This window comes from Bos mutus, chromosome 5 (assembly GCF_027580195.1).
Source record: "Bos mutus isolate GX-2022 chromosome 5, NWIPB_WYAK_1.1, whole genome shotgun sequence".
Taxonomy (NCBI): Eukaryota; Metazoa; Chordata; class Mammalia; order Artiodactyla; family Bovidae; genus Bos; species Bos mutus.
The window spans coordinates 15,090,845-15,116,506 of record NC_091621.1 but is presented as its reverse complement, the minus strand read 5'-3'; the positions used below and the strand labels follow the sequence as shown (position 1 = coordinate 15,116,506).

General features: G+C 49.6%; 2 protein-coding genes and 1 long non-coding RNA gene across 14 annotated transcripts; 1 reads left to right on the top strand and 2 right to left on the bottom strand.

Moving 5' to 3' along the window:
• Positions 1-1,157: 1,157 nt before the first annotated feature.
• Positions 1,158-15,233, bottom strand: ESYT1 (extended synaptotagmin 1). Its single transcript, XM_005903424.3, has 31 exons — positions 14,729-15,233; positions 13,088-13,129; positions 12,782-12,916; positions 12,601-12,674; positions 12,412-12,484; positions 12,167-12,256; positions 11,909-11,964; positions 11,185-11,308; positions 10,921-11,097; positions 10,719-10,801; positions 10,379-10,427; positions 10,163-10,249; positions 9,968-10,060; positions 9,668-9,739; positions 9,404-9,490; positions 8,114-8,263; positions 7,448-7,600; positions 7,136-7,312; positions 6,898-6,980; positions 6,726-6,774; positions 6,300-6,389; positions 6,073-6,168; positions 5,749-5,820; positions 5,564-5,650; positions 3,555-3,695; positions 3,325-3,476; positions 3,120-3,218; positions 2,904-3,035; positions 2,721-2,826; positions 2,321-2,370; positions 1,158-2,147 (listed from the first exon to the last, which is right to left on the bottom strand). Exons 1-31 carry the CDS (start codon positions 15,128-15,130, stop codon positions 2,108-2,110), a joined length of 3,321 nt encoding a protein of 1,106 aa, XP_005903486.2. The 5' UTR covers positions 15,131-15,233; the 3' UTR covers positions 1,158-2,107.
• Positions 6,410-21,735, top strand: LOC138987903 (uncharacterized). Of its 12 annotated transcripts, none has more exons than XR_011464178.1 (6): positions 14,433-14,610; positions 14,795-14,994; positions 16,929-17,116; positions 18,463-18,552; positions 20,416-20,587; positions 21,598-21,735. It is a non-coding gene; the product is annotated as an uncharacterized lncRNA (long non-coding RNA). The 12 variants fall into 12 exon arrangements; XR_011464180.1 differs by having other exon boundaries at positions 16,929-17,058; positions 20,416-20,591; positions 21,598-21,731; XR_011464179.1 differs by having other exon boundaries at positions 16,929-17,058; positions 17,915-18,552; positions 20,416-20,591; positions 21,598-21,731.
• On the bottom strand, positions 18,552-24,560 carry ZC3H10 (zinc finger CCCH-type containing 10). Its single transcript, XM_005903423.3, is given in 4 exon segments — positions 18,552-21,183; positions 21,186-22,126; positions 23,584-23,647; positions 24,431-24,560. Coding segments are annotated over 2 exon segments (1,305 nt in total). The 5' UTR covers positions 22,072-22,126; positions 23,584-23,647; positions 24,431-24,560; the 3' UTR covers positions 18,552-20,764.
• Positions 24,561-25,662: the final 1,102 nt, after the last annotated feature.

Here is a 25,662-nt window from a genome sequence, read left to right as displayed (position 1 = left end):
GTTTGTGGGTTTAGGGAAGGGCAACAGAGACTTTTTGCTCATGGCCAAGGCTCTTACGTTGATGGGAAGGAAGTAGAGATGGCATAAGAACCATCAGTGAATACCAGAGATTTATCGGAAAAAAAAAATTTGGAGCTGAGTGAGTTGATGGCATAGAGAGTTTAAATTTAACTTTTGCTGATAAGGTGGATTCTGACAACTCCAAACTGAGTTCTTTCCCTGAGCCTTTCTTCTCCTCCCAGTGGACAGCATCCTAAGGTTTCAGAGAAGGATGATAAAGGCCCCCTGAAGCAGTTATGGAATCTCCAAGTTCCTATTTCAGTGACCCAGTTTTCAGTAATTCCTTCTTCTTCCACTTCACTTTCCCTTCACATGGTAGTTAGAGGGAATAGGGCACAGCTTCTGTACTTGCATTCCAGCAAGAGCCCCAAGGGTGAGCAGCTTTGAATGCGTATAAAATATTTCTCCTGTAGCTGCCCACCACGTGGGCCTTAAGCCCTTTTGGATGTGGCTGAACATCTTTGACTCTGTGCCGTGGCACAGAGCTCCCAGGTTCACCAGCCTTAGGAATCCTTTCCCTGGAAAGCTCAGAAGATGAGAATGTGTAATAGACATCATCACCGTGACTGGGAATGAATCTCACCAGAAATTCACAGTGAATTCACACAGGTCACATGAGCACCCTCAGCACTACCAGCAATCTTGGCTGCAACCACAGTGGGTTCTGCCTTGATCTCCGAGGAAGACACAGTCTCAGCTGCAGGGAGCTCCGGCCCACCTGCCTACCTCCCCACTCCTCACTCTCACGGAGGAACATGTCAGTCAGAAGCTGCCCCACGGCCTGGATTTAGACTCCAGGAACCAGAGGTTCTAGGAATCTAACTCCGATTCTAAGCAGCTGCAGCGTAACGTCTTTGGAGAAAGTACATGCTGACTTGATCAGAGATGCAAAGGGAAACACTCTCAAAGCCTGGTTGGGAGGCCCCCCAAAACTCTGAGAGTAACTACAAGGAAAATAACTACAAGGTTCTACAACTTGGAATCGTTTTTCTGATGAGGATCCACAAGCAACTCATGGCCGTGCAGGGTCCTTTCTGAGACTGTTAATAAGACAGAGCCGCCAGTATTGAGCCAGGAGTCGAGGTTGATGTCACCACTGCAGATGCTTAAATCAGCTTTTTTAATAACTGATAATCAGTTAAAAATATAAACAAACAGACCTGATTTGTGAACTGAACAAAGGCTTTTGACACTTGGAATAAACACCTGATGGGTAGGTGGGATTCTCTGCCCTTAAGGAAAAGAGCCCCAGCTGGTTTGAGTATAAGGTTTAATGTAAGAGACGTTGGATTGGCAGAGTTGGGACAAAATTAGGAGATTCAGTTCTAGACAGTGACTGAATAGCCGAGGCGCCTGGACAAATATTGACCATGCTGTCCTGAGTCCTCCAGAGCCCTCTGTATGCCCCAGCTAGAGGCTCACACCGTGACCAACACTGGCCACCTGAAGGCTTTGATGAATCTCTTCCCAGAGCCATCCAGAGACTGGCTGGCCTGAGTCAACACAGCAGGTGTCATCTTTGGGACAGGCTGGAGGAAGTGGGTACCGAAGGGGATGTGGGGTTGGGTTGGTACACTTGCTGCATGAAGTGGTCCAGGAGGCGCTCAGCGTGCATGGTTAGCCTTTCCTCTCTCCCTGACTGCTCATGTTTGGGAAGAAGGAGACCATCCCATCAAAGAAAAAAGGTCTTTCCAAAAGCTATATTTGGCATAAGCTAATGCCACTGCTAGTGCTGCCAGTGGCCAGGCACAAACACAGAAGGCCCTGAGGAGCTGGGCAGAAAGGAGAATGTGTGGGCAGAGCAGCAAATAGCCAGCTCATGTCCCTGCCCCAGGAGCCCGGAAGGATAAAGGCCGTGCAGTAGAGGGTAATGTACGGTCCTGCTCTTTGGTTGCGCAAAGGCCCTAGCACAGGACCGGGAAGGGTGAGGGCTGAGCGGTGCAGGCTCTGCCCTCGGGCCCCAAGCTTTAGGCTCATCGCATGGAGGCGGTGATGCAGCAAGAGGCGAGGCAAGGAGACAGAGCAGTCAGGCAGAAATCCCTGGCTCCTAGGAGCTGCCCTTGTCCTTGTCATCCATGAGGTCATACCTGTGGGAACGAGCAGAGAAGGCTCAGGTAAAAAGATGACTCTTGTGTTCTCTTATAAATGAGACAAGATCTTAGGGCTCTTTACTTCAGATCAGTGGTTCTCAGCTTGGCTTACATCCTTTTTCCTTCCTACTTAAGCATCCTGGGCCACTGCCAGCTCATCAGGTACTCACCACTGGGCTGCACCCTGGGAAAGGTCTATCTCAGCGAGGTCCAACTGCACCTGTGTTGGAGAGTAGCAGGGGTGACGTTACTTTTCATGTCTCCAAAAACCACGTCCCACCCTGTCACACTCCAGGTCCCAAACCAGTACAGAGGCAATTGGGTAGTGTTTGCTGTTGAGTCACTAAGTGCTGTCCAACTCTTTGTGACTCCATGGACTGTAGCCTGCCAGGCTCCTCTGTCCATGGGATTTCCTAGGCAAGAGTACTGGAGTGGGTTGCCACTTCCTTCTCCAAATTGGGTAGTAAAGAACAACATCTGTAGAGTAGCGTCACCAGGGTGCCTCCTCCCTAACAGGGACTACAAGCCTTTCCACCAGCAACTTTTCTCACCTTTACCCTGCCCTCTTACCTTCCCCAGCAGGTCACGCTCTCTTGACATGAAGGAGGAACTAGACTTCACAGAGACATCCAGCTTTCGCTGGAGGGCCTCATCCAGGGGCAGTTCCCACTCAAACCTGAGGAAGGACTGGGCGTTAGAGGCAGGGCCCTTCCCAAGCCTGCCATCTCTTCACTGGAAAGCCCACTGACTGACCGCTCGTTGAATTCAGGATTTAGGGTCCTCTTCTTCTGTGAAGTCTTCCTCTTGGTGCCCCGGTTCTTATCTGGCAGTAGCAACAGTGACACGTAGGGATCGGGGGGATCCCGTCCATTTTGTCGAAGGGCCCTGTGACAGGAGGAAGGAGGTGACAAGGCCACCCAAGGTGGGGGGGACAGGTAGAACCTGGAGGGTGGACAGATGGGGTCTCACCGGCAACTGTGAATGAAGCCAACCAGCTTGCGTTCTTCACTGTGGTACCAAACAGTCAGTTTCACCTGGCCCAGCGGCCCGGCTGGAGCCTCAGGGGGACTATGGAGAGATGGAGACAGCGCTGGGAGCAGGCAGTGCCTCAGGAGTCCGTAGCCTGTCCTTTATATCCTCAACTGAGTCCCATCTTTCTGTCCCAGCACTTTACCTGTCACCGTGTGTTAGGCGCTGCCTGAGCTCTGGGGCTGAAGAGGTGACCTGAGGGAGTCCACTCCAGAGCTCTAGTTCACTCAGAGATGAGGAGCTGTGGCTGTAGCTGTGGCTGTGAGCTTCCACCCCGGAGTGCTGAGACACCAGGATCTAGACGGACAAGAAGGTCGTGAGCCACACAGCCCTCTGCTCCCGCCTCCCCACACCCACCACATCTCCCACACTCACCCCGAGCTGTGCTCTCAGTAGCACCTGCCCTTGACCGTTGCTGAGCGTAAACCAGCGGTCCAGGCAGAGCCGATCAGCCACAAGGAGCTCGGAGAGGGGCAGGGATAATGAGCCCAGCGTGCCAGAGCCTTCCCCCCGAACCTGTGAAGCAATAGGACTGTCATCAAGAGAGAAGCAGGCTCCTTGGCAGTCCAGTGGTTAGGCCTGGGCGCTTTCACTGCTGGGGCCCAGGTTCGATCCCAGTGCAAGCCTCGCAGCATGGTCAATAAAGGGAGAGAGGTGATTTAATCCCGGCATTCCAGGTCCAAATGCTTGGACATTCGGGTGGTTTTGGTCAGAGATTCCCCTTCATGAAGACGCAGGGAAGCTGTGGTAATAGTTGCTGCTGGCCCCATTTCCCTTTTTCAACCAGAATAGACTGTATGATCTTTACTTTCTCAGCTTTCATAAATTATCCCAGTAATAACTGCACAGGGTGGGAAAAGAACAGTAAAATGAAATTGCTTCCTGCCCTTCCTACCCGCATGTCCACACTCTACCAGAGCTCTTCCTGTTTTCCTTATACTGGCATAGTTCTAACTAAACTAATATGCCTATATCTCTATTTCATGTTTGCCAGCTTTATTATCTACTGAGTCTCTACTGTGCAAGATGATTAACTGAGCTCATTTACATCTCTTCTCTACCTCTGTCAGTGTTAATAGCTACATTACTTTAAGTTCTATTGGTTTCTATCATGTAATTCTCTACTTACTGTTCTATCAACTTTGGAAGGTATTTCTTGACTCCTTACTCCAGAAAGAGCCCAGCACTCCTATATTAACTTCCCCCATCCTCTCTTCACCTCCTATACCTCATCACTTTTTGGTCACCCTTCAATCCACTGAAATCTAGTTTCTACTCCATTCTAGCTCCTGAAGTTGTTCCAATCATCGGTGCCTCCTGGTTTTCAAAGTCAGTGAATAGTTTTCAGTCATCTAAGTTTACCTCTCAATAACACTTGGTCACTTCCTGTGGCTTCTATAACCCACTCCTTCCTGGTAAGCATCCCACTGTACTTCAGGGCTCTTACTCTCCATCTGCCCTTCATCTGTTGCAGCGCCCAGCATGTCCCACCTTTGTCTGTCTCCTTTTCACTCTACACACACCTTGAGAGATCATGCTCATGCTCGTGACTGCAGCTACTACCTGTTGCTTGCTCATGATGCTCAAACAAGAGGGACAGGAAGGAAGCCCACGATGGGCCAGAGATCTACCTTCCGAATGGCTGGCTCCCCTTGGATGGTCCTCAGAGATCTCAGTTTTTAAAATTCCTGCTCTGTGCATTCCCTCTGTTGGCAATGGCACCTTTATCTGTCCGTCCACACTAAAAACCCAGGAGTTAACACCTAGACTGTTCTTTGCTCCTCCCCAACTTCTTCCCCTCCATGTCAAAATAACAGCCAAATATCATCTGGCCTTTGTCAATTCTTGCTTTAATTACTCTTAACAGTCTCTTAACTGATCCACCTGCCTCCAGTGTTGCCTTCCTCCAGCTCATCTTTTACCCTGACATCAACAGTCTTCCTAATATATGAGTCTGGATGTCATCTCTCATTCTTTCTAGTGTTTTCCTATGCCTTTAGGATAAAATCTAAATTCTCAACATAATTTTTAAGAGCTCTTGTGATCTTGCTCCTGCCTATCTCCATAATATATTATTTGCCTCTATTCCCCTCTTAGCCTGAAAGGTTTTCCTTTCCTTTCCTTGGTCAGGGCCTATCTACCCTTAAGCTAAGGATGCCTTTCTTACTACCCACCCTCACCTTTCCCACCTCTTCTCCCCTCACTGCCTTTTACCTCAGCAGTTACCAGTCTGGAAGTATTCTCTGGTTATTTTTCTCCTAAAAGGAGTATGAGCTCCAAAAAGATTAGAACTTGCTCTTTTATCTCTGAATGCTCTGTGCCTGGTTCAGTGCCTGGACTGTGACAGCAATCTGGTAAATGTTTGTAGGATGAGTTTACAGTACCTGCAACTCCAGACTCTCAGTGTTTGGTTTCCTGATGAGAAAGGAGGCGCTCTCATTCCAGACGGGGGTGGCCGTTTGGGGAACAGTCTGGTGGAGGTGAGGAGGATCCTCAGTGATGGACATTTTCTCCTCTATTCCTCTCAGCCCTCCCATTCTTAGTCCTTCGGCATTTCCCAATACAGTACCTTAGTTTTATGAGACGTATCTCCCACAGCAAGAGTAGCATAAGGGCTGGGAGGCTTGGTACCTTTTCGGAGCTGGAAAGAAAATACTGGTCTTAAATGTGTCCCAGTTAAGGCAAATTCCCTGCCCCATAGCCAGCGGCCCACATCCCTATTGCCACTTGACAGCCACCACCCTCCTGGCCTTGGGCAGACAATTCTTCCCATCCCAGCACCACCCTGGGAGAGAGGAATTTGGAATTTACTATTCCAAATACACCAGGAGCATCCAAACCCAAGGGATATAGAAGGGCCTGGGAGCTATGGGGTGTGGGGAGCAGATCTCACTGGCAGGTCCTCAGCCCGCTCCAGGTAGACAGACAGCAGGGCCGCTGCAAGTTCTGCACTCTTCTGGGTCTGGATCAAGCTGTTCACCTGCAGCACCTAGGGGAGGACACGGGGACTGGGGGGTGGTAACTGATACTCTGGAGGGCTGGCATATGCCTTGAAAGCGGACAGAAGAGCTTACTTTGACCCACCCTGGGTCCTTTCCTTCTTCCAGTATCTTTCCTTACCTCCTCTAACTCAGCAGCAGTGGGGCGGGGGGTCAGACGCTCCAGACGCAAGTGTAGGCGGCCAGAAGGGACATCCTCCAGGGTCAGCCACTGTGGAAGTAGGCAGGGTTAAGACTGGAGTGTGTGGGACAGGGACCATAAGAATGAGATGTGCAACTGGATCAGGAGGGACTGTTGATTCTTTGTTTTTAATATACCATCTGTGGACCATAATTGAAGCCTTTATTGAATTTGTTACAATATTGTTTCTTTTTTTTTTTAATGTTTTTTGAGGTTTTTAATTTTTTTGGTTTTTTTGGCTGCAAGGCATATGGATCTTAGCTCCCACCAACAATCAAGCCCACACGCCCCACACCGGAAGGTGAAGTCAACCACTGGACCGCCAGGTAAGTCCCAAGGGATTGCTGATTCTCATTTCATGCTTACCTCATCAAGGAAGCCACTGTTTAAGACAGTGGTGAGACTCACTTTACACCTGTAGAGTAAAAGATTAAAATTAAGGTCTATGGTCAAGAGCCAAGTCTCTTGTCCCCACAAGGCCAGACGTCCTGGTCTACAAGACCCAGCTTGTCTTCCTCATCAGACCTTACCCTCTCACCTGCCCAGAAAGTCATCCTTGTCCAGGTCCTTGTCAAAAACCTCAACCTCTAGCTCTTGACCTGGGATTGATGTGACGATCACCTAGTGGAAGAAAATAGTGGAATCATTTCCTTTTCTTCTCCGAATGATTGGATTCCCCCTCCAGTCAACTGAACCCCAGAAGTTTTCTGGACTACTTTCAGAGGTGGGGGAAAGATGGGGCAGAACTGGAAAGAGTTCTAGCCTTCAATTCTGACCTCAAAGATCTCGTTCCAACGGGGATTGAGATCTTCCCGAACAACACGGCTGTGGAAGCTTCGTCCTGCCAGCTTTAGTTTGACGTAGGGGTCTGACTTGCCCTTCACTAATCCCCCCAAGAAGCGGTCTTTGGCAATCAGGTCCTGGGCCTCTAATACATGGAGCCGAAGCACATTCTGCAAAAGGGACAGATGGGGACACCAGATGGCAGTCAAAGAGAGAAACCGGTCAGACCCAGTCTTGAAACAGGTTTTGCACACGTAGACCACAGTGGGCAAATAGAGCTTAGTCCTATCTGGATACAGACTTACCTCTGTCCCAAAGCTACTATCAGGAGTAGTGTGACAGGGTCGAGGTGGGACATCCACACTGCTGCCTGTCTGAGGGCTATCATCCAGGTCCCAAGCCCCAGGAATACCAGGCATAGCAGGGAACCGCACTTCTGATGTATCCAAGTATAAGAGCTGGGAAGGGCAGAGTGATTGTCAAATCAAAGCGGCTAATCAAAATTTAGCCATCAGCAGGCAAGATATGTGGGGCCTGGCAGGCAGAGCAGGCACTCTGACAGGGAAACTAGGTCCCTGCCTTGGCTGGGCTCATCTCTGGAGGGTTCCCTCCACACTCACCCTACTCAGACACCATCTCTTCCCCCAGTTAGATCAATAAACGTTTTGATCTATGTGTCTGCTAGATGCTTCCACATATACTAGATCATTTCATTGCAGAGGATTCCCTTTTTTTTTTGGCTGCACGCTCCCAGACTAGGGATTGAACCTGCACCCCCTGCAATGGTAGTGCAGAGTCTAAGCGACTGGAGTGCCAGGGAAGTTCCCTTTCCTTACTTTTGTGTGTGTGTGTGTGTGTGTGTGTGTGTGTGTGTGCTGAAACCCAGGAACAAGTCACCTTTCCTTACTCTTAATGCCACAAAGAATCCACAAGGCCCTTCTCCGCCCATAGCACTTTATCCACCTCCATACCCTCATAACTAGTTTCATGTAGAGGCGGGAGTTTAGGCCAGAGCTGCTGAGCTGGAACCACTGGTCCAGGGTGAGTTCCGGGGCAGTCAGCAGGCGAGCCAGAGGCAGGGTCAGTGCCCCTAAAGTCAGGGCCCTGGAGTCATCCTTCACCTGTAGGCACAGGAAGAGGGGATGGAGAGAAAGATTAGGGAACAGGGAGGTACACTATGGAAATGTGACGTGGCTGCAGCTTCACTCTGTGCCAGTCACAAACCTGCTCCACTCCGGGCCATCCTTTTATAGTCCTCTGTCTACTCCACAGTCCCTTCCTCCTTTGCTCTTTCTGGTCTCGTTACCTGGCCAAGTTCTCGTTCTCATTCTGCTCTTCTCTGCCTATTTAAATCCTACTGATACTTGCAGTCCCTCTGAAAATCCTACTTCTGTCACAAAGTCTCTCTAGTTACTCCAGCCTCTGTACTTTTCTCCAGCCATCCTAAGTACTATACTTTGGGTATCTGACTCCCACTGGTTGATGCTGAATCATCTTTCCTTATATATGTTTGTCTCTTCTATGAAACTAGCCAGTAAGTTTCATGACAGCAGATACTGTGTACATGCTTTTTCTATGACCTTAGAAGTGCTAGATGTCTGGGAGGTTGGGATTGGCATATGCACACTACCATATTGTGATAGAGATAATCAACAAGAACCTACTCTAAGCACAGGGAACCATACTCAATACTCTGTAATAACATGGGAATAAAATCTGAAAAATAAATATATGAATATGTATAACTGAATTACTTTGATGTACATCTGAAACACAATGTCGTTCTAACTCTATACTCCAATATAAAATAAAAAACTTTTAAAAATAAAAATATTCAGGAAAAAAATGCTAGGTGTTTAGTGCTCCATATGCTCTTCTCTTTAAAAAAAATATTTTTTTTGAGGCATAATTTACAAAGCACAAAAATCACTCATTTGAAGTACACAGTTCTCAATAAGAATGAGCCTAGAGAGATGGGTGGGGAAACGTGGAGAGTGTAAGAGGTGGAGAGTCTCGGTAGATGGACTGAAAATAGAGATCATGGAATTCCCTGGCAGTCCAGTGGTTTAGGACTCCATACTCTCATTGCAGATGGCCCAGGTTTGATCCCTAGTCAGGGAACTATGACCTGGAAAGCCACACAGTCAAACAAACAAACAAAAAACCCCAAGAAAATAAGAGATCAAAGGAGAAGATGCAGAGAAGAAATGGTGTAGACCTGGGAAGACAGAATAGCGCATCCAGGAGGACCTGTAACTCACCTGCACATCAAGCTCCTGGCTTTGAGGGTCTTGCAGGAAGAACCGGAAGGCCTGCTCCCACACTGGGCAGTTGGTGCTGTAGACAGCCTGGAGGTATGCAGGACTCGGTCAAGGGTACACGGCCCAGTACCAGTTCTGTTTCTCCAGAAAACCCTTGCCCTTATGGGCAGCCTAAAGGGAACACTTCATCCCAAGAATAGTCCCCCCTCCTCCTGTCCCCACACACAATGCCTCCCACAGTGGTATCCTTGTCCTGGCCCTCACCTTGCTCTCCTGGGTCACATCCTGGATTGACAGTTGTACCATGGGGTTGGGCTCCTTGTTCCCCTTCTTCAGCTGCGGGTGGGAGAATTCAGAAGTCACCATCTTGGTTGTTTTTGTGTTTCAGTGAAGGAAGGTGGGCTCTCATCAGAGTCTTTCCCCTGAGATGACTCTGATCCCGTCTGTGGAGTCCTCATGTTTACATGCTGTTGCTACTGGAGCACAGTGGTCAGGGGCAAGGGAGGGTGTGGGAGTGCTGACCCCACGGCTTCCTGTTCACCTGCCCTCAGAAGCCACACTCACAGGAAGATCCTGGGCCCGATCCAGATAAACAACTAAGATGGCGGCCGATGGGGGCTCTGGGCGGGAAGAGACTCCACGGTTCCACTGTAGAATCTGCGGCGGGGTGGTCGTGGTCAGACCTTCATCCACTCAGTCCCCCATACTTCTAGTTACCTATTTCTCCCCTGCTAGCTTACTGTTTTGCACATTAGTTACCTGCTCCAGTTTTTCGGCATCTGGCAAAAGCGAAAGCCATTCTAGCCTTAAGTGAACTTGGCCTTGCCCACCTTGAAGAGGGAACCACTGGAGGGAGAGGTAGAAGAGAGTGAGGTAGAGATCAGAAACCCACCCAACTTCTTCCCCACCAATGCAGTAACCACTGTCTACACATTGGGGGACACTACCCTCCACCTTCCTCTTCTCTCAACTTACTTCATCCATTACTCCAGCCTGCAATACTTTCCCTACATCCAGCTTCATTCTGTGGGGGAGGGGATGGTAGTGGTAATGATGGCAGTGAAAAGGAAAAAAGAAGAGAGTGTTATAATTAGCAGAAAGTCATTCACTGGCCCGCTTCTCACCCAGAAATAACTGGCAGATCTCAGACTCCCTTCTTACACTCAGGAAGTATTTAAGTATGTGTGCATGGTGGGGATGAAGGGTGAGAAGTTGGGAAAGAAAATGATTACTATTCCCCTGGCCTGGAAAAGGATTACGTCTGGGATGTCAGTGGCCCTGGGGATTTAGACTCCTAACGTAGGCAGAGTCTTACCTGCCCAAAAAGTCATCTTTGTCTGGATCCTTGTCAAACACCTCCACCTCAATTTCCTGTCCTGGGACCTCATGCACCATCACCTGAAGAACACAGAGGGATAAGGGTCTGCAGGTGAGCAGCATCCAATCATCATCTTCTCTTAACACCTCCTGGAACTTCCCCACCTGACCATGCTCCCCCCACTCCTTGGCTCTCCCACCTCATAAGTCTCTCCCCACTGGGGGTTGAGTTCCTCATTGATGACACGGCTGCAGAATGCCTGGGTGCCCACTCGCACAAGCGCATAGGGGTCTGACTTGCCCTCAATCAGGCCCTTAACGTATTTATCCTTGGAGCTCAGCCCTCGTGCAGCCAGCAAGTGAATCCGAATTATGCCCTGAAGGGTAGGAATCAGACTGTGAGAAATTAAAGACCCACCACAGGGTTCCTGAGCGAAGGCTCTATCTAGGGGGAGAGGCCGTACCCTGGGAAGAGGGGAACGCAACTGGGCCACATCTTGAAGGTCAGGCACAAGGGGCACCAACAATCGGTTGGGCAACACAAGGAAGGCAGCGATGGAATCCATGATCATGGTGTCAGAGAGGGAGCTGAATGGGGGAGTGGAAAAGGAGGTGAGTGTGAGGGTCCCTGTTTCCCCACCCCCAACTATGTTTCTCACCACCGAGAGAGATCTACAGCTAGAGGGAAGGTCTTTCTTGAGAATACCTTTTCGCTACTCTTCTACCCCCATTTCCCACCTCCTGCTCAGTCCCTTCCTGGTTGCCATCCAGCTCTTCTTTCTCCCTTTGTCCCTGCTGAGGATCCCGTAGCCCTCTTCATTCTCTACCAAAATGCAGTCTCCATAGGAGAAAAACCACAGTACGAAACTTCTCAGGAGTATTTGTCTTAGCTCCCCAACTAGGGTCAAGGCTTCTAGACGAAACCGGCTGCATTTTTTTTTTTTTTTTTTAAATATTTATTTGGCTGTACTGGGTCTTAGTTGCGGCACAAAGGATCTTTAGTTGTGGTATGTGGGATCTAGTTCCCTGACCAGGGATGGAAGCCAGGCCCCCTATGTTGGGAGGTCGGAGTCTTAGCCACTGGACCACCAGGAAAGTCTCCCGGCTGCATCTTTCACTGCTCTGTACCCCTAAAACCTTCAAATCAGGTTTGGAACACTTAGCAGGTGCTCAGTAAGTCCTTGGTACCTGAGTCCTGGGATATCCAGCAGGTTGGTCATCCCCGTCCAGTTGATATCTAGAGTCTGGAAGCAAAGAGCAGGGGGATCAGGACACAGCACACGGGGGTATGGTCATTCCCATACAACTGTTGCCAGTTCCCTGCCAGTTCTCAGCCTGTGTGTCAGTTCCTCCCCATTCCCCACTGGGGAGATGAGGTGGCCATCCTCTACCTCCCAGTCCTCTGCTTCCTGCATTTCCCTGCTGCTCCTGGATGTCTTCTCTTACCGGGCGTCGGATGAAGAACATCGACACAGCCCCCACGATGGGAAGGTCCCCCATGAGTGGTTCGAGAATCACCCGTAAGACACCATGGAGCTGGGGAAGGAAGAAATGAATAAAGCCTTTCCTCAGAAAAGGTCTTTTTCCCCTCCCAGACCTCCCCAGCCTTGGTTTTCCTAACCTCCCACTTCCCCCATCTACTGAAACTCCAGGAAAAGGCTTCTTGTGGAGGCCCCAGGCATGTGCCCTACCTGCATGCCCTTGACTCCTGCTTTGCAGAAGTATTTCTTCACTTCCACATCAATCTGAAGGTCACCTACGTAGCTGGGTGTTGGGAAGAAAGAGAACAGAGGGTGAGTCCTAGGCTGAAGTGGGGTGAGGGGAGTAAAGCAGTCAGAGTGACCAGGAAGGGGACCCGGCAAAAGTGACAAGTGCAGTACCTGATGTTCAAGTCCAGCAGGATCTGTTTTTTGCTCTGACCAGTGTGAACCTTGACTCCAAGGATGCGCAGTGGCTGTAGAAAGATGAATGCTTGAGAGGGAAGGGAAAGACCCCTTTAGGCCACCTGCCTCCCCCATCCCCATCTCTTCCCTTCCATTCCTTCCCCTCCTATACAAGTACCTTTTCACCCAGTTCCACTCGTGTAAATGTAAATGTCTGCAGGTGGGGGTTAGATCCTCGAACAGCTGGGGCCACAGTTTCAGCGAGAAGCTTCTCCATATACTGGCCCAGGAAGGGCCAGACCTGGGCCACAATCTGGGAGGAAAGGGAACTGGTCACAGAAGAGCCTTGCTTTCCCTCTAAAGGGAATTTCCTTTAGAATCCTCCCCGTGGAGAGGCTAGAATTGAAGTGTGGCAGGGTCTGGCATGACAGACGAACCCTATTCCCCCTCATGAAAAACAAAAACCAGGACAATCAACCCTCACCTTATTGAGCCACTCAGCCTTTTCCACATCTGGGAAGCTGACCTGGAGGTGGAAAAAAATGGAGATAGTGATGAGCACTATCCTTTGCTTGTGGTTTCCTGCTAAGATGCCTACTGGCTGCCCTCTGAGGAAACCTAAGTGTGACAGGGCCTCCTCACACCCAGGGGTTGGGGGAGGAGCCGGATGTCCTGAGGATTCAGTCCTCCACTGGGCTTGGGGGCACTGAGGTTTCTTTAACAAAGGGAGCCAATAGAGTTGGCCACACAAAGTTGCTTTGCAGATAGCTCCAGGGTATGAAATGATGTCAGCTGCAGAGGTGGAGAGGAGGAGGGGAAAGAAGAGCACATTCTTTCTGGAGGGGAAGGTCCTGACAAATCAGAGTTTGAGGAGGAAATCCTGGGATCCTGGCTCCTTTTACCAGCCTTCCTTCTGCCCTGGGAACCACTGCTTCTACACCAAGAGGTGAAGCAGGAAGCGGCTCCTGAGTTAGGGAGGGGCCAGAAGAGCTATTTGGGCCCAGGCTGGTGTCTTCTTTCTTTTTAATCTGTGTGACTCCTTTCATGGAAAGGAAGTGTACCTGTGCTTTATACTGGGGGAGGAGGAGGGGTAGTCGCTTTAGGAGGAAGATTAATTTCTCCTCGCTTTAGGGAGGAAGAGGAACAGAAACAGTTGCTGCTTGGGCTCCAAGTCCTGTGGGACCACTGCTCCCCCTTTCTCCTCCCCAGTTCAGAGTCTGGGAAGCATGGATATGTCTGCCAAGTGTCAACTTTAATTTTCCCTAGACGGGCAGCTCTGCTGGGAGGAGCGGGAAGGGAGGGGCCGGGAGGGGCTGGATAACGGGCTGGGCACCTGCAAGGCCTGAGAGAAGCCATCCGGGCCCCTCACCACAGCAGAGGGGGCGAAGAAAACGGGTCCTGACTTCAACCCAGCAAGCGCAGCCCGCAGTCCGGAAAAGGGTGGGGCCGGCCAGGGGCGGTGGAGTGTGGGCAGCGGGCACTGCAGCAGTCGCATGCGCCCCCCACCCCCCCAGCACCCCCGCCCTTTGTCCAGCAGCCGCCTCCGCTGCTCCGTGGCCCAGCCACCACAAGCGGAAAAGAAGAGGGTCGGAGGGTCTGTCCAGGTGCGGGGCCTCGACTGGGCAGTGCTCCCAAGGAGGGGCTCGGGGTACTCGAGGATAAGAGCGGGAAAAGGGAGAAAAACCTTATGGCCTTAAATGGATACTAAAAAAAAAGTCTTGGGGAGGACAGGAAAGAGGAGGAAACCCTCTGAGCGGCCACCGGAACGGGGATGCCCAGGAGCTGCGTGAATGGCACCAGAAACAAGGAGGGGCATTGGAATGGTAGGTTGGAGAAAGAGCCACGCCTGAGACGGGCTTCCCAGATGTTATTACTGTTCTTGCCTAAGCGTGGAGGAAGAAGTCCTGATTTTGTGGAAGAATCGGGATCCGGGCGTGCGGAAGGGGGTGGATAGTCGCTCCCAAGAGTGGCGCGTCCCAGCAAGCAGGCGGCTAGCTGGCCAAAGGGGTAAGTCTGGGGCTCATCGTCCCAAGGTGGGGAGCTGACTTTAACGATAGGGAGAGCCCTCGAACTGAGGCGCTAAAAGGGGGCTATTCTGCACTGAGGATTGAAGGTGGTCGCTCACCCAGGCAGGTAGCTCTCGATGGCTCATGTAAAGAGTTTTCGCCGTAAGCCGTTCTTCATCGTCCAGCAGCTGCCGCGCGACTCGAAGGCTCCGTTCTTTCTCCTCGCGGACCCGACGCCAGCCCAGATAGAGGGCGAGGCCGAAGAGCACAAAACCCACGCTGAGTCCCATTGCCCCGGCCAGGTACACCGGCACTAGCACCAGCAACCGCCGCCCGAACGAAGTCAGCACCGCCAAGGCCTCACCCGCCGCTCCTGGGCCGGCAGGTTGGTCCCCAGAACTCTGCTCTGGCTTTGCGTGAGCAGTGGTGGGCTGGTCAGGGGGTTCGGAGGGAGGGTAGGGCTGGTCCACCGGGCTGGGGCTGGGACTAGAGCTAGAGCTGTCTCCAAGAGAGGGCTCCATGCTGCCACCTCAGGGAGCACCCGCCCAACCCAGAGATCAGCTAGAGGTTGCTTAGTTTTGCGACTAGCTCCCCCGCTTACAAACCATAAACCCCAGAATGGGGGAGGGGATTTCAAGCCACGCCCCCTCGTTCTGACTATTTGGGTTGGTCCGCACCGCATAGACGAAGGTGGAGTCAAAAGCTCGAAACCCCGCCCCCTTCCGCGAGGAGGGGGAAAGGGCTCGGGAGAAGCAGGACCTTCCTGATTGGACCTGAGTGCCAAGATGGGCGGCCCGGGATGGCGGGAAAAGGAGGTAAAAGGCTAAAGACTAGCTTGTGATTAGTTAAAAAGAGGAGGAGGCGTGGCTACCATTTAAAGCGGAGAGGCGGGACCAGGAGCTCCCCCACGTGGGATTGGCGTGCCTGTGGTATGACGTCATGCGGAGCCGCACCGCTAATTACTCGGTTTTAGAGGTAGATTGAGTAGCGAAGTTGAGGGGTTGCCGAGGGTTAGGATTTCCTTCCACTCTGTTCAGATGATTTGGCAGAACTTGGTCTGGAATTCCTACGTGTTAATTTGTCTCCTTTCCCTTGTTTTCATTCTTTAAGCATATTCCTTATCCTTCCACTTTTTTCTGGCTGTCCTTACAAAAGGAAAGGAAATTATTTTTCCTTTTGAATGAATTAAATTTCATTCCTATATGGAATGAAAGTGTTCAGTGACCTACTCTGTCTATCTTGTTCCCAGTCTTCTGCCTCATCTATGTAATGACAGCCTCTGGAAAACAAAAAACAAAAACCTGGAAAGTATGAAAATTACAGAGTTTAGATAATTCAGACTTAAGGAAAGGAGTTGGGGAGGGGGAAAGCAGGGTGAATAGGAAGTGAGGTTTTTTTATCTTTAGAAATCTCCAAGTATGTCCATTCTGCCTCCAAGAATTAGTCATCTCTATTTTAAAGAGATTAAAACTAAACTGGATCCAAAGGGAGGTGGGGGCTCAGCTGTAGCAGAAGTGATTATATTTTCCAAGAATTCCTGACTTTGAGGAACAGCTAGGACACTAAAATGGATAATCAAGAGTAATGAGACAATTGTTACTCATTTGCCTGTGTTACAAGGAAGGTTTAGAATATAGTCAGATGTGGAACTCAGTGCTACATTGCACTGTGTAGGTTTAGGAATGAAAAAACTCAGGGTACACTGAATGAGGACTCTTGTTACCAGTTAACTGGACTTAAAGTGTTGTCTAGGGACTTAGAAACTGGGCGATTGGAAGCCCAGGAGGGACAGATTGGCCATGATTACTTTTTAATGCAATATATGTGGGGCTTGCATTACTGTTTGATTTGCAGCTGTTAAAATTTTTATTTAGCTCTGCAGGGCATAGATTTCATCAGGCTATGTTTCATCAAAGCTGTTTAAAACTTATCCCTGCCCAGCCTTCCTCCCTTAAATTTTCTCACTTCCCTTTCTGTACTTCTCTGAAACAGTAACTAAACTGCTTCTTTCAGTTTGCAGAACTGTATAAAGAACAATTTTCTATGTTCTCCATAGCCTGAGATGAGCAGGTATAAAAGGAGTTCAAGGGGTTATTATTTCTGATTCCTTGGAGGAAGTAAGAATGATTTGTCTGCCCACCAGCTGATGAAACAGAACCAGAGCAGGAAAATGGATGAACATCCTTAGAGGAAAAACTTTCTAATAAAACTAAAATTTGCCAAATATTGGAGTAGAGGGGAGTCCCTTAGGCTGGGGGTTGAAGAGGATGACTTATGGAAGTTCCTTTCCAAACTTTTCCCCTTTCTCATCCTATCCAGATCAGACCCTCCCACTGAAGACGGTGTGTGGAGAACAAAAGCTCATCCTCAGGAAGGTCTCTTCACAACTGGCACCCAGCAACCACAGAATCAGCAGCTGCAATGCAGGCACCAGAACAAAGTAAACAGGGTGGGTCCCCACCCATTGACAATTCTGCTGCCCAGGTGCCACCTGGTGGTGATAAGCAGTAAGTGGGTAACAGGAAAAAGGATGGCCATTTGTTAGAGGAAGTATCTAAGGGAGGAGAGCATTGAGACTTCCTGGTTTTGCATTCTGCCTTTATATGAAATTACAATTGCCTCCCAGGGTTGGAAATGGTAATCTGGTCCCTGACTACTCTTCAAGATGGCAGTGGCAACAAAATTTGAGGAAACTTCCTCTGTATTATTCCTTACAAGTTACTGGAAGGTAGTGGTCCCATTGTTGGATGGCTCTATTATTAGCACTTATCTTATGCCAAGCTGGAGTCAGACTGCCTGAAGAGATTCGTCAATCCATTCTTTACTAGTTGTGGAACCTTGGGTTGATTATCTTCTTTAAGTCTTTCTCCGCTGGTAAACAAGTACAATAATGATGCCCATTGTGTCAATGAAATACTGCATGTAAAGTGACAAGCACAGTGCCTTGGTTTATATTAAGTACTCACATGTTAGCTATTTTCTAGAACTCTCTGCTTGTACAGCAAGACAGGAACTTTATTAGGTAGCCCGTCAAATATCTGAAGACATCTATGGGGTCTACCTACAGTCTTATCATTCTTTTTCCCAGATACCCCACTGGTTTGCCAATGGTCTTCTGTAAAAACTATTCAGAAGAACACAAAATACTTTAGAACTGACTCCTATCAGACAGACATGGTACAACTACGTTTACAATGCGCAACTATGATTCTTTTATCCTATGGAGATTCTAGGAAGGTGCTAGAACACAACAGGCTCATAATATTAACTGCCGTATTATGAAGAATATTTTAATTTTTTTGCAGCCAGTTGGAAGTCCCATGTTGTTCTCATGTGAATTATTGCTAATATGAAAGTGAAAGTGAAGTCGCTCAGTCATGTCCAACTCTTTGCAACCCCATGGACACCAGGCTCCTCCATCCATGGGATTTTCTAGGCAAGAGTACTGGAGTGGGTTGCCTTTTCCTTCTCCATGGAACTTCCCAACCCAGGGATCGAACCCAGGTTTCCCACATTGTAGACAGACGCTTTACCGTCTGAGCCACCAGGCAAGTCTCTACATTTGTTTCTCAGGCAGGTTCAAGTATTTTTAGGGGCAGGGTCAATCGAAATTGACCCTTCAGATTAGTCAATCCAAGTTACTGACATTTCCAGTATTACTTAGTATTTTTTTGTGTTATGTTGGTGAGTAGGCTTTTCATATTTTTATACAATGAAAAAAATATAGCCCTTGGGTGTATCTCTAACATGAATGTGCTCATCGACATTTACTAGGCACAAACTTTCAGTTTTGATTTCATCAAACTCTACTATTAACTGACCCATAATTATTCTCTTATCTGCAATGACTTAGGTGAGAAAGAGGAAAGCAGTTTCTGACATCTGGGAAATGGCCTGACACAGCTGGCTTTTGGAATTATTAGGGGGCTGACCTGGTTCACAGGTACTGTTGGACACAATCTCACAAAACACCAACATGAGACAAGGGCACTCAGTGATTGTGATGAAGTGAGTCAAAAGAACAAAACAAAAACCTAGATCACAATTTTGTTTAAGGGCTAAACAAGGTCAATGTGCAAACCTTAAACTGCAAACATCCCCCTCTCCCAGCTAATGAGTGACTACTGCTTCATTACTTACTGCAGTTTCAGCTTCACTTTAGTCTGTTCTTTTTCTAGATAAGATACCCAATCATTGAATTTTCCCTGCTTCCCTAATAGCACCCAGTTTAGAGTGAAGCTCTATTTCCTTGAACCTTCTCCAAACTCAATGAAAGTCTAAGTCCTATAGGTCCTTTCTAACATCCTCTTGCAAGACACACTATAGTTGCACATGGTGTCCTCTCTCCATCATCACAAACTGTGTTAAATCCATCCAACTCACTCAACTGTAGGTATATTCTTGGTAGTCTTTAGCTGGAACACATTAAAAAATACATACAACATCTACAGTTTCCCAAATCTACCTCTTTAGAGATACTTGGCAAAAAAAAAAAAAAGTTAGCTCGTCAGAGTTTGGCTAGGACGAATTAATGCTGGTATCTATGATCACATTTGTCTAAATGCTCATAAACCATCTCTTTAATAATCCAGAATTATATCAGAAAATCAACATTAAGCTTATCAATGTGTGGCTTCTAGAATCCACAAACAATATTTCAGTATTTGCCCATCTTCAGTCTTTTGCGCCCCCTCCCCTTTTTTAAAAATGACTGGTCTTGACTTAGTCCACCATCTCCAATCCCAGGTGTATACTGAATGATCAACCAAACAAGAGCAAGAGGTAGCACGAGATATGATGGGGGAAGAATAAACCAGGATCACTTTCTCTACCCCCAAATCCACTGTCCCATTAGACTGTTCCCCTGAGTTGTTTCCCCTACATCAGCCACGAGCTGAGGAGGAACTGAGGTTTGGCTACTGGGACCCTTGGCTTTACTGACTCTTAACTGGATTTAAAACCTCTGTGGTCCTATGTGGAAGCAGAGGAAAGTAAGGGATGAACCCCGAGGTTTGTGTCCCCAGAAGAACTCTCCTTTCCCCAGCACCTCTTAAGCCTTGAAGGCTTAAGGCACTGGGAACTGAGAAAAGGATGCGGTAGGAGGGATGTTGCTGTCAACAACTCAGAGAGAAACTGCCACCTGCCCCGCTGTGTTTGAATAAGGGAAGGCTCTGTCGACACATATCCCATTCCCATTTCCCAGCACATCCACCCTCCTTAGTACCTGCCCCCCTAAATGACCCTGGGAACCCTGGTTACTAAGGCAACCTGGGAATAGTACATGCAGATAGAAACCAGAATGGATGGGACTATTTTTAAACTAGACAAGGTGGCTCCAATGGTTTTACCCCACAAAGTACCTTCCCTGAAGCCCCATCTGATCTTTCTCTGGGCCCTTACCCTTCTTCACTGGCCTTCATCCATCCTTACCAAGCTATGTGAGAGTGGGGTCTTTATTCCATTTTGGCATGACATCTATTTACTGCTCCCATCTTCCACACAGAATATCTAAGCAAGTTTTCACTGCCTCCTTTGTCAAAAATAACTTTTTTTATTTCTTTGGAACGTGGTTGGCCCTGCCCTCTGGATGTCCAGGTCAAGCCAAGGTAATGAATGCCTCCCCTAGTCTTTGGGCTGGAGTACTATGGTCCCCATCTTCCCACGGGCCCAGGAGCAGTTCCTATATTGTCCAACTCAACTAGGCCCCAAACTGTATGAAGGCTCCTAACAGGCCTTCTCTCCTGGCCACCCACTTCCTATTCTTTCCTGGCTTCCCCTCTGGGCAGGGTATTTTTTCCTTCCAAAGCCAGTGCTGGAACCTGTGCTGTGCAGAAGAGGACAAGACCAAGGATGTCCCCCAAATTCCCATCAGAGGACACACGCCCCTCAGTCAGTCCTTCGTCTGTGGCCTTCAGTCTGCACTCCTACGCAAGCCCGTGAGGCTTGAAGGAAGATGGACAAGAGGAGCCTCATAAAAGGCAGGTGGGAGGAAACACACCAACCCAATCCCTTCTCAGAAGCAAACTCCTCGCAGTCTCTCATCCTAGTTCATGAGTGAGCCCTTTGGACAGGGCTCTGGAGGACTAGGTGTGTGGGTGAAGGCCCCTCAACTCCAGCCCTGGGAGACTATACCAGGGTAGTGTCCATTAGCCCCATCAGTGTGGCATAGCTGTGATTCGCATGCTCTGGGAAGCGATGGGATAAGTCACCATGGGGGTGGTGGTGTGGCTCATTGTGATTCCTGCCAAGGGTTGGGCCATCGATACAGCCACGGGGGCCACAGGAGCCACTGATACAGCCACAGGAGCCATGGATACAGGTGGGGGTGCCATTCCCTGGGCAATTGTTTGAGCCAGAGCAGCTGACAGTGGCGCGATCTCTGGGTTCAAGTGTGGGGGTGGGGGTGGTGGGGCAGCAGGAGGTGCAGCATTAGTTGGGGGAGCAGCCGGAGCTCCAGCAGGGGCCACCAGTTCTTGCTGGGACACAGGGCGAGGCTGCAGAGCCTGGCTGCTGAGAGTAGTGTGAGTCTGGGCAATGCCATGGTTAAAAGTGGCGACAGTACCCACGGTGGGGCCAGAGTCTGTTCAGTTGCTGGTGCAGTGGAGCTCAGGGTCATGACCTTGGCCTGATTGCGGAACTGCGCATTTTGTTCCAGCAGTACTTCATTGGTAGCCAGAAGGTTGCTGACCTGCTTCTTGAGCTCCTCTACCCGCTTCCTGAGCATGGCATTCTCCTCCTCTAGCAGTCTGCACTCCACCCCTCGGGGTGGAGCCAGGCTGTAGTCATAGGATTCAAAATGGGGACCATCTTGGGGGCAGCATCCACCTCGCCGGCGCTTGGGGCCTGGTTCATGGTCCTCAAAGCCCCTGTCAGGGAGGTCATAAATATCATAGAGATCATGACGTCGTCCTGGGGGAATGGGGCCTGTTGAACCCCCACCACCAGTGCCGCCTCCACCCCGAGCATCAAACTCAAAATCCCGTTGCAGGTGACGGAACTTGCACTTGGCTCCTCTCTGGCAGTCACCCTTGAGAAAGTCACGGCAGATTGGGACCTCCTCCTTCCCATTTGGTAGATCAGCTGGTGACAGGCCTAGGCCAGCTGCCACTTTCTGCCTCAGCCGAGGAGGCAGCTCTCCTGTCTTTTTATAGCCATCCTCATCCTCCTTGGAGCCATGGATGAATCGGCAGTTAGGGCGGCTACACTCCTTGTTCTGGAAGTCATGGCAGAAGATGAACTCATTTTTGCTTACCCCCAAGTTGGACACCTCACTCATGTCTGGATGGCGATAGCGGCAACGCTTCCCTCGCTTGCACACATTCCTCAGGAAGTCTCTACAGATGGCATCTGAGCTGGCCCCGCCACTGCCTGCCCCTGTCCCACTGGCCTCCTCGCTGCCACCACCTCCAGGGCCTCCACTGCTGCTCCCAGTGCCGTTGGCATAGCTGTCCCGGTCAGGCATCCTGGTCCCTCCCAACTCAGGGCTTTCTTCCTTTTCTTGCCACTCTTGGTGACCACTAGGAAAGAGAAGAACTGTGTCAAACTGGAGTCCTCCAGAAAGGCCAAACTCTTCCTGACTATCAGGCAGGTAGTCCAGCAACAGGCAGGCCAGAGGGACAATGGTATTGGAGATGGAGAAGCTAACGGATGAGCACTCTGCCTGGACTGGCTGGCTTATCAGAAGTCCTGCCCAGGCCCTGTGCTCCTGGTCTGTGTCAGAATGATTCACACTTGCCTGGCTGATGGAGCAGGAAGAGTTGGGGTGAAGCCACCATATAACCCCAAGAGTTATATGGTGAAGCCATATAACCATGACATGCCAAAGAGGCAGAGGGAGAGATTAGTGTTGGATTTTATTTCACCTCCTGAACTGACCTTATTAAATTTGTGGAAACAAAATTAAAACTGCTGTCGGTATCTGATCAGGCTAAGAGGAGACTAGGAACTCTGGCTAAGATAAGCTGGTGAGCTACTAACGGCAATGGATAATGGGATACTGGTGACATTGCTTCCCTGTTCCCCTCTTCCATGGGATGTGAGGTGAGGACTGTGTGAAGAAATAGATCTCCAGACCCCAGGAAGTCCTGAGTAAAGAGACTGGTATCACCACCTTGAGGGCAATATCTAAATTTGTCATTTTTTGGAGTTCTCTCCCAGATTACCACTATTCTCAACTCTAGGATGGTCAGCCCCCTCCCCTCCATTTCAGGGGAAGAGTTCGACAGCTAGAATCTCCACTTATAGACCCCCAAAGGACAAAACCATTTGTGGCAAGATCAAGGCAATAGAAAGGTGTTAATTTCACAGGAACAAATAACCTGTCTTTCTTCACTCTATACCCCTCCTACCCTCCATGGAAAGATCTGACATCAAACCACACCATTCCTCACTCCAAGAAGATCCTCTTTATTTATAGACTCTATAAAAGCTTTTTAAGTCTCCTCTTTCCCAAGAGATCTCAGGAATGTCAGTCCACTGCCCTGGTTCTAGCCCTCTCCTTTCCCCACCCCCAACAAGACTAGGAGTCCCTGCTACCACGTGTCTGACCTCCTAAGCCTTTCCTAAGCAGTGTTCAGGCTCCCCCTGCTGTTCAAATAGGAAAACTTCATATTGTTTCCCCTTGAGTATAAGGAATCTTTACAACTTCTTTGGCCTTGATGGCCCCCAACCACCCAGTCTGTTACCTTGACTTTGCTTTCAAGGCAAAATGATCCCGAAAATATACCAACTGGATCACAGGCCAGAATTGCAAGAGAATCTGTAAAAAAGAGGTCCTCTTTCTCCAAAGGGAGGTAGTCCCAGAATAGTAAAAGCAATCAAGGAAAAGAGTGGGAAAAGAAAAGATACAAACTTTTACTAAAAGGGAACTGACCTGCTGAATAATAAATGGCATCTATCCAAGCCTGACCCATGTTACAAGTCCCACCAGAAGCAGATCTCTTCCCCACCCAACTTTCCCAGGATTGCGTGATACCTGAGGTAGCTCAGGTGAAGTCCGGGGCTCCTGTGGGTCTCCACCTCCACATCACTGCTGGGTTCTGAGCAGGAGAAAAACAGAGACTTGGGTGTGAGAAGGGGTAAGAATGGAGAACTACAGGGTGGTTGCTGCTGCAAGAATGAAGTCTGACAAAATGGAAAGAGCTCTAGGCACTCCAAGATTTCCTTCGGATTCAAATTGAACTTCCCCTGTCAAGGGGAGAAGCTGCCAGTAAGAAGAGTAGTATGGGACAGAACTAATTTGGAGAGCCTAGGAGAAAGAGTTGGAAAACTAGCTCTGAGTGAACAAAGGGTAAGGGACGCTTCTGGAGATGAAGGAGAACGTAGGGATCAAAGCCCGGAGTCGGGTTGGGGTTAGGAACTCCGAATAGGGGGCCGTGCAAGGGCTGCGACTGACAGTGCAATAGGATGGCGGGTTAGACTTAGGGGTGGTGATTATGACGCTTCTCAACACCCCAGAGTTTGGGGGGAAAAAAGTCCTAAGAGTTTCCCGGAGCAAGTCTTTGGCCTGGCAGGTTCTGTGCAGTGCCGCCGGAGCTCTGCCGGGGACCACATGAATAGGACACTAGGGAGCACGAAGTGAAGCGGGGAAGGGAACTCCAGGTGACATCAAGCAGAGGGGATGGGCAAGGGTGTGACGTCACGGAGCTGGCGTTTGCTCGCGAAGCGGGGTCAGTCAGAAAAGGGGTTCGGCCCTACGACGTGAGGAACAGCCAACTCGGTCCTGGGGGGCCTTGTGTAGCCCGGCCGAGCCCAGCCGCTGGGCCGGCCCCGACTCCTCCCCTCCGGGCGCGGCCTCCACCTAAGTCTCCCGCCTCCCTCACCTGCCGCCGCCGCCGTAGTTGCTGCTGCCGCCTGCCGGTCCTCTAGCTTCGACAAAGAGCCGCCTACCCTACCGCCCTTCCGCTTCCTGCGGAAGAAATGACGCTCTAGCTACCAGACCCGGAACCACACTCTGTGGTGTGCGAAATACTTGCGCGACTAGCAGCAGGAAGTTCCCAGCAAGCTTTGCGTGTCACCATGGCAACCCGACCCAATGGCAAAACGCCTTAAAGCGGAATTCTGTAACGTGAACCTAGGTAAGAGCGGACCTGGTTACTCCTATGCCCGCGAAATCAACTTGAAAACCGTCCGTGGCGTTTACGCCCTTTCCAGGAAGTAAAGGCCACCCAATACTCTAGCAGCTCGTAAGACCGGAACCCACACCTCCCCGCCCCCCGACTTGTAGATATAAAGCTTGACTTTTTCTACAGCAGGGAGTAGAGACAGACTGTACTGATAGAGAATCCCCAGCTAGTGTAACCATAAAAAACCACATAACACACAAAATTTTTCTTCAGCTAAGACAGCAAAAGAGATGATTTATTGTACACGTTACATTCAGCCACAACTGAGAAGAGAACTAGTCCATAGTTATCACAGGTCCAGGGCAATGGACCAAAAGGGACGGCTTTGATATGAGCAAGGTAGGTCTCGCAAAGGTGGTCAAGGTGATCAGAATGGCCATAGATGTTCCAGATCCATTGATAAGTTCTAGATAGTAGGCATGCAGTCCACACTTTGTACCAGCGTCCCTGGCCTCTGGCTTCCCTTGTTTCTGCTTCTGTGGCTTCCATGGGTGTACAAGTTTACTTGGACCTCTGCCTCATCTTTCTTCTTTTGCGCTTCAGCCTGAAAACCAGACATAAGAATACACCTCGGGCCCACAAACCCGAGTTCAGTCTTTCCCTTCAATCTTAAATGTGCACCCAATACAAGGGACAGGTAAAATCAATCAACACTACGATTCTGTCGTCTTCTGCCCAATTCATGGCTTTGGCCAGTCAATGCTCATAAGTTGTTTTGGATTTCTAAACCAAATGTTCGTCCCAAGTTTTGTCCACTTTGCTCCACTCCTCCCGCGCCCCCCCGCCAGTACTAACTACGTCCCAGCATACCTGCGCATTCGCTTCTTCCTCCACTGGCAACCAAGGACAGAGAATAAAACAGGATATCATTAGTTTCAGTAACAAGTTTAGATAGGGATATGAAGAACACTAGGGGAGGCTTCCTCGGT

Bases quoted from the DNA above. Each gene is read 5' to 3' on its own strand.
- ESYT1 (XM_005903424.3), bottom strand. From the start codon at position 15,130: ATGGAGCCCTCTCTTGGAGACAGCTCTAGCTCTAGTCCCAGCCCCAGC. The intron at 10,061-10,162 runs GTAACTAATGTG...ACCCCGCCGCAG, and splicing joins ATGCCGAAAAACTGGAGCAG to ATTCTACAGTGGAACCGTGG. The intron at 2,148-2,320 runs GTGAGTACCTGA...TCGTTCCCACAG, and splicing joins TCCCAGGGTGCAGCCCAGTG to GTATGACCTCATGGATGACA.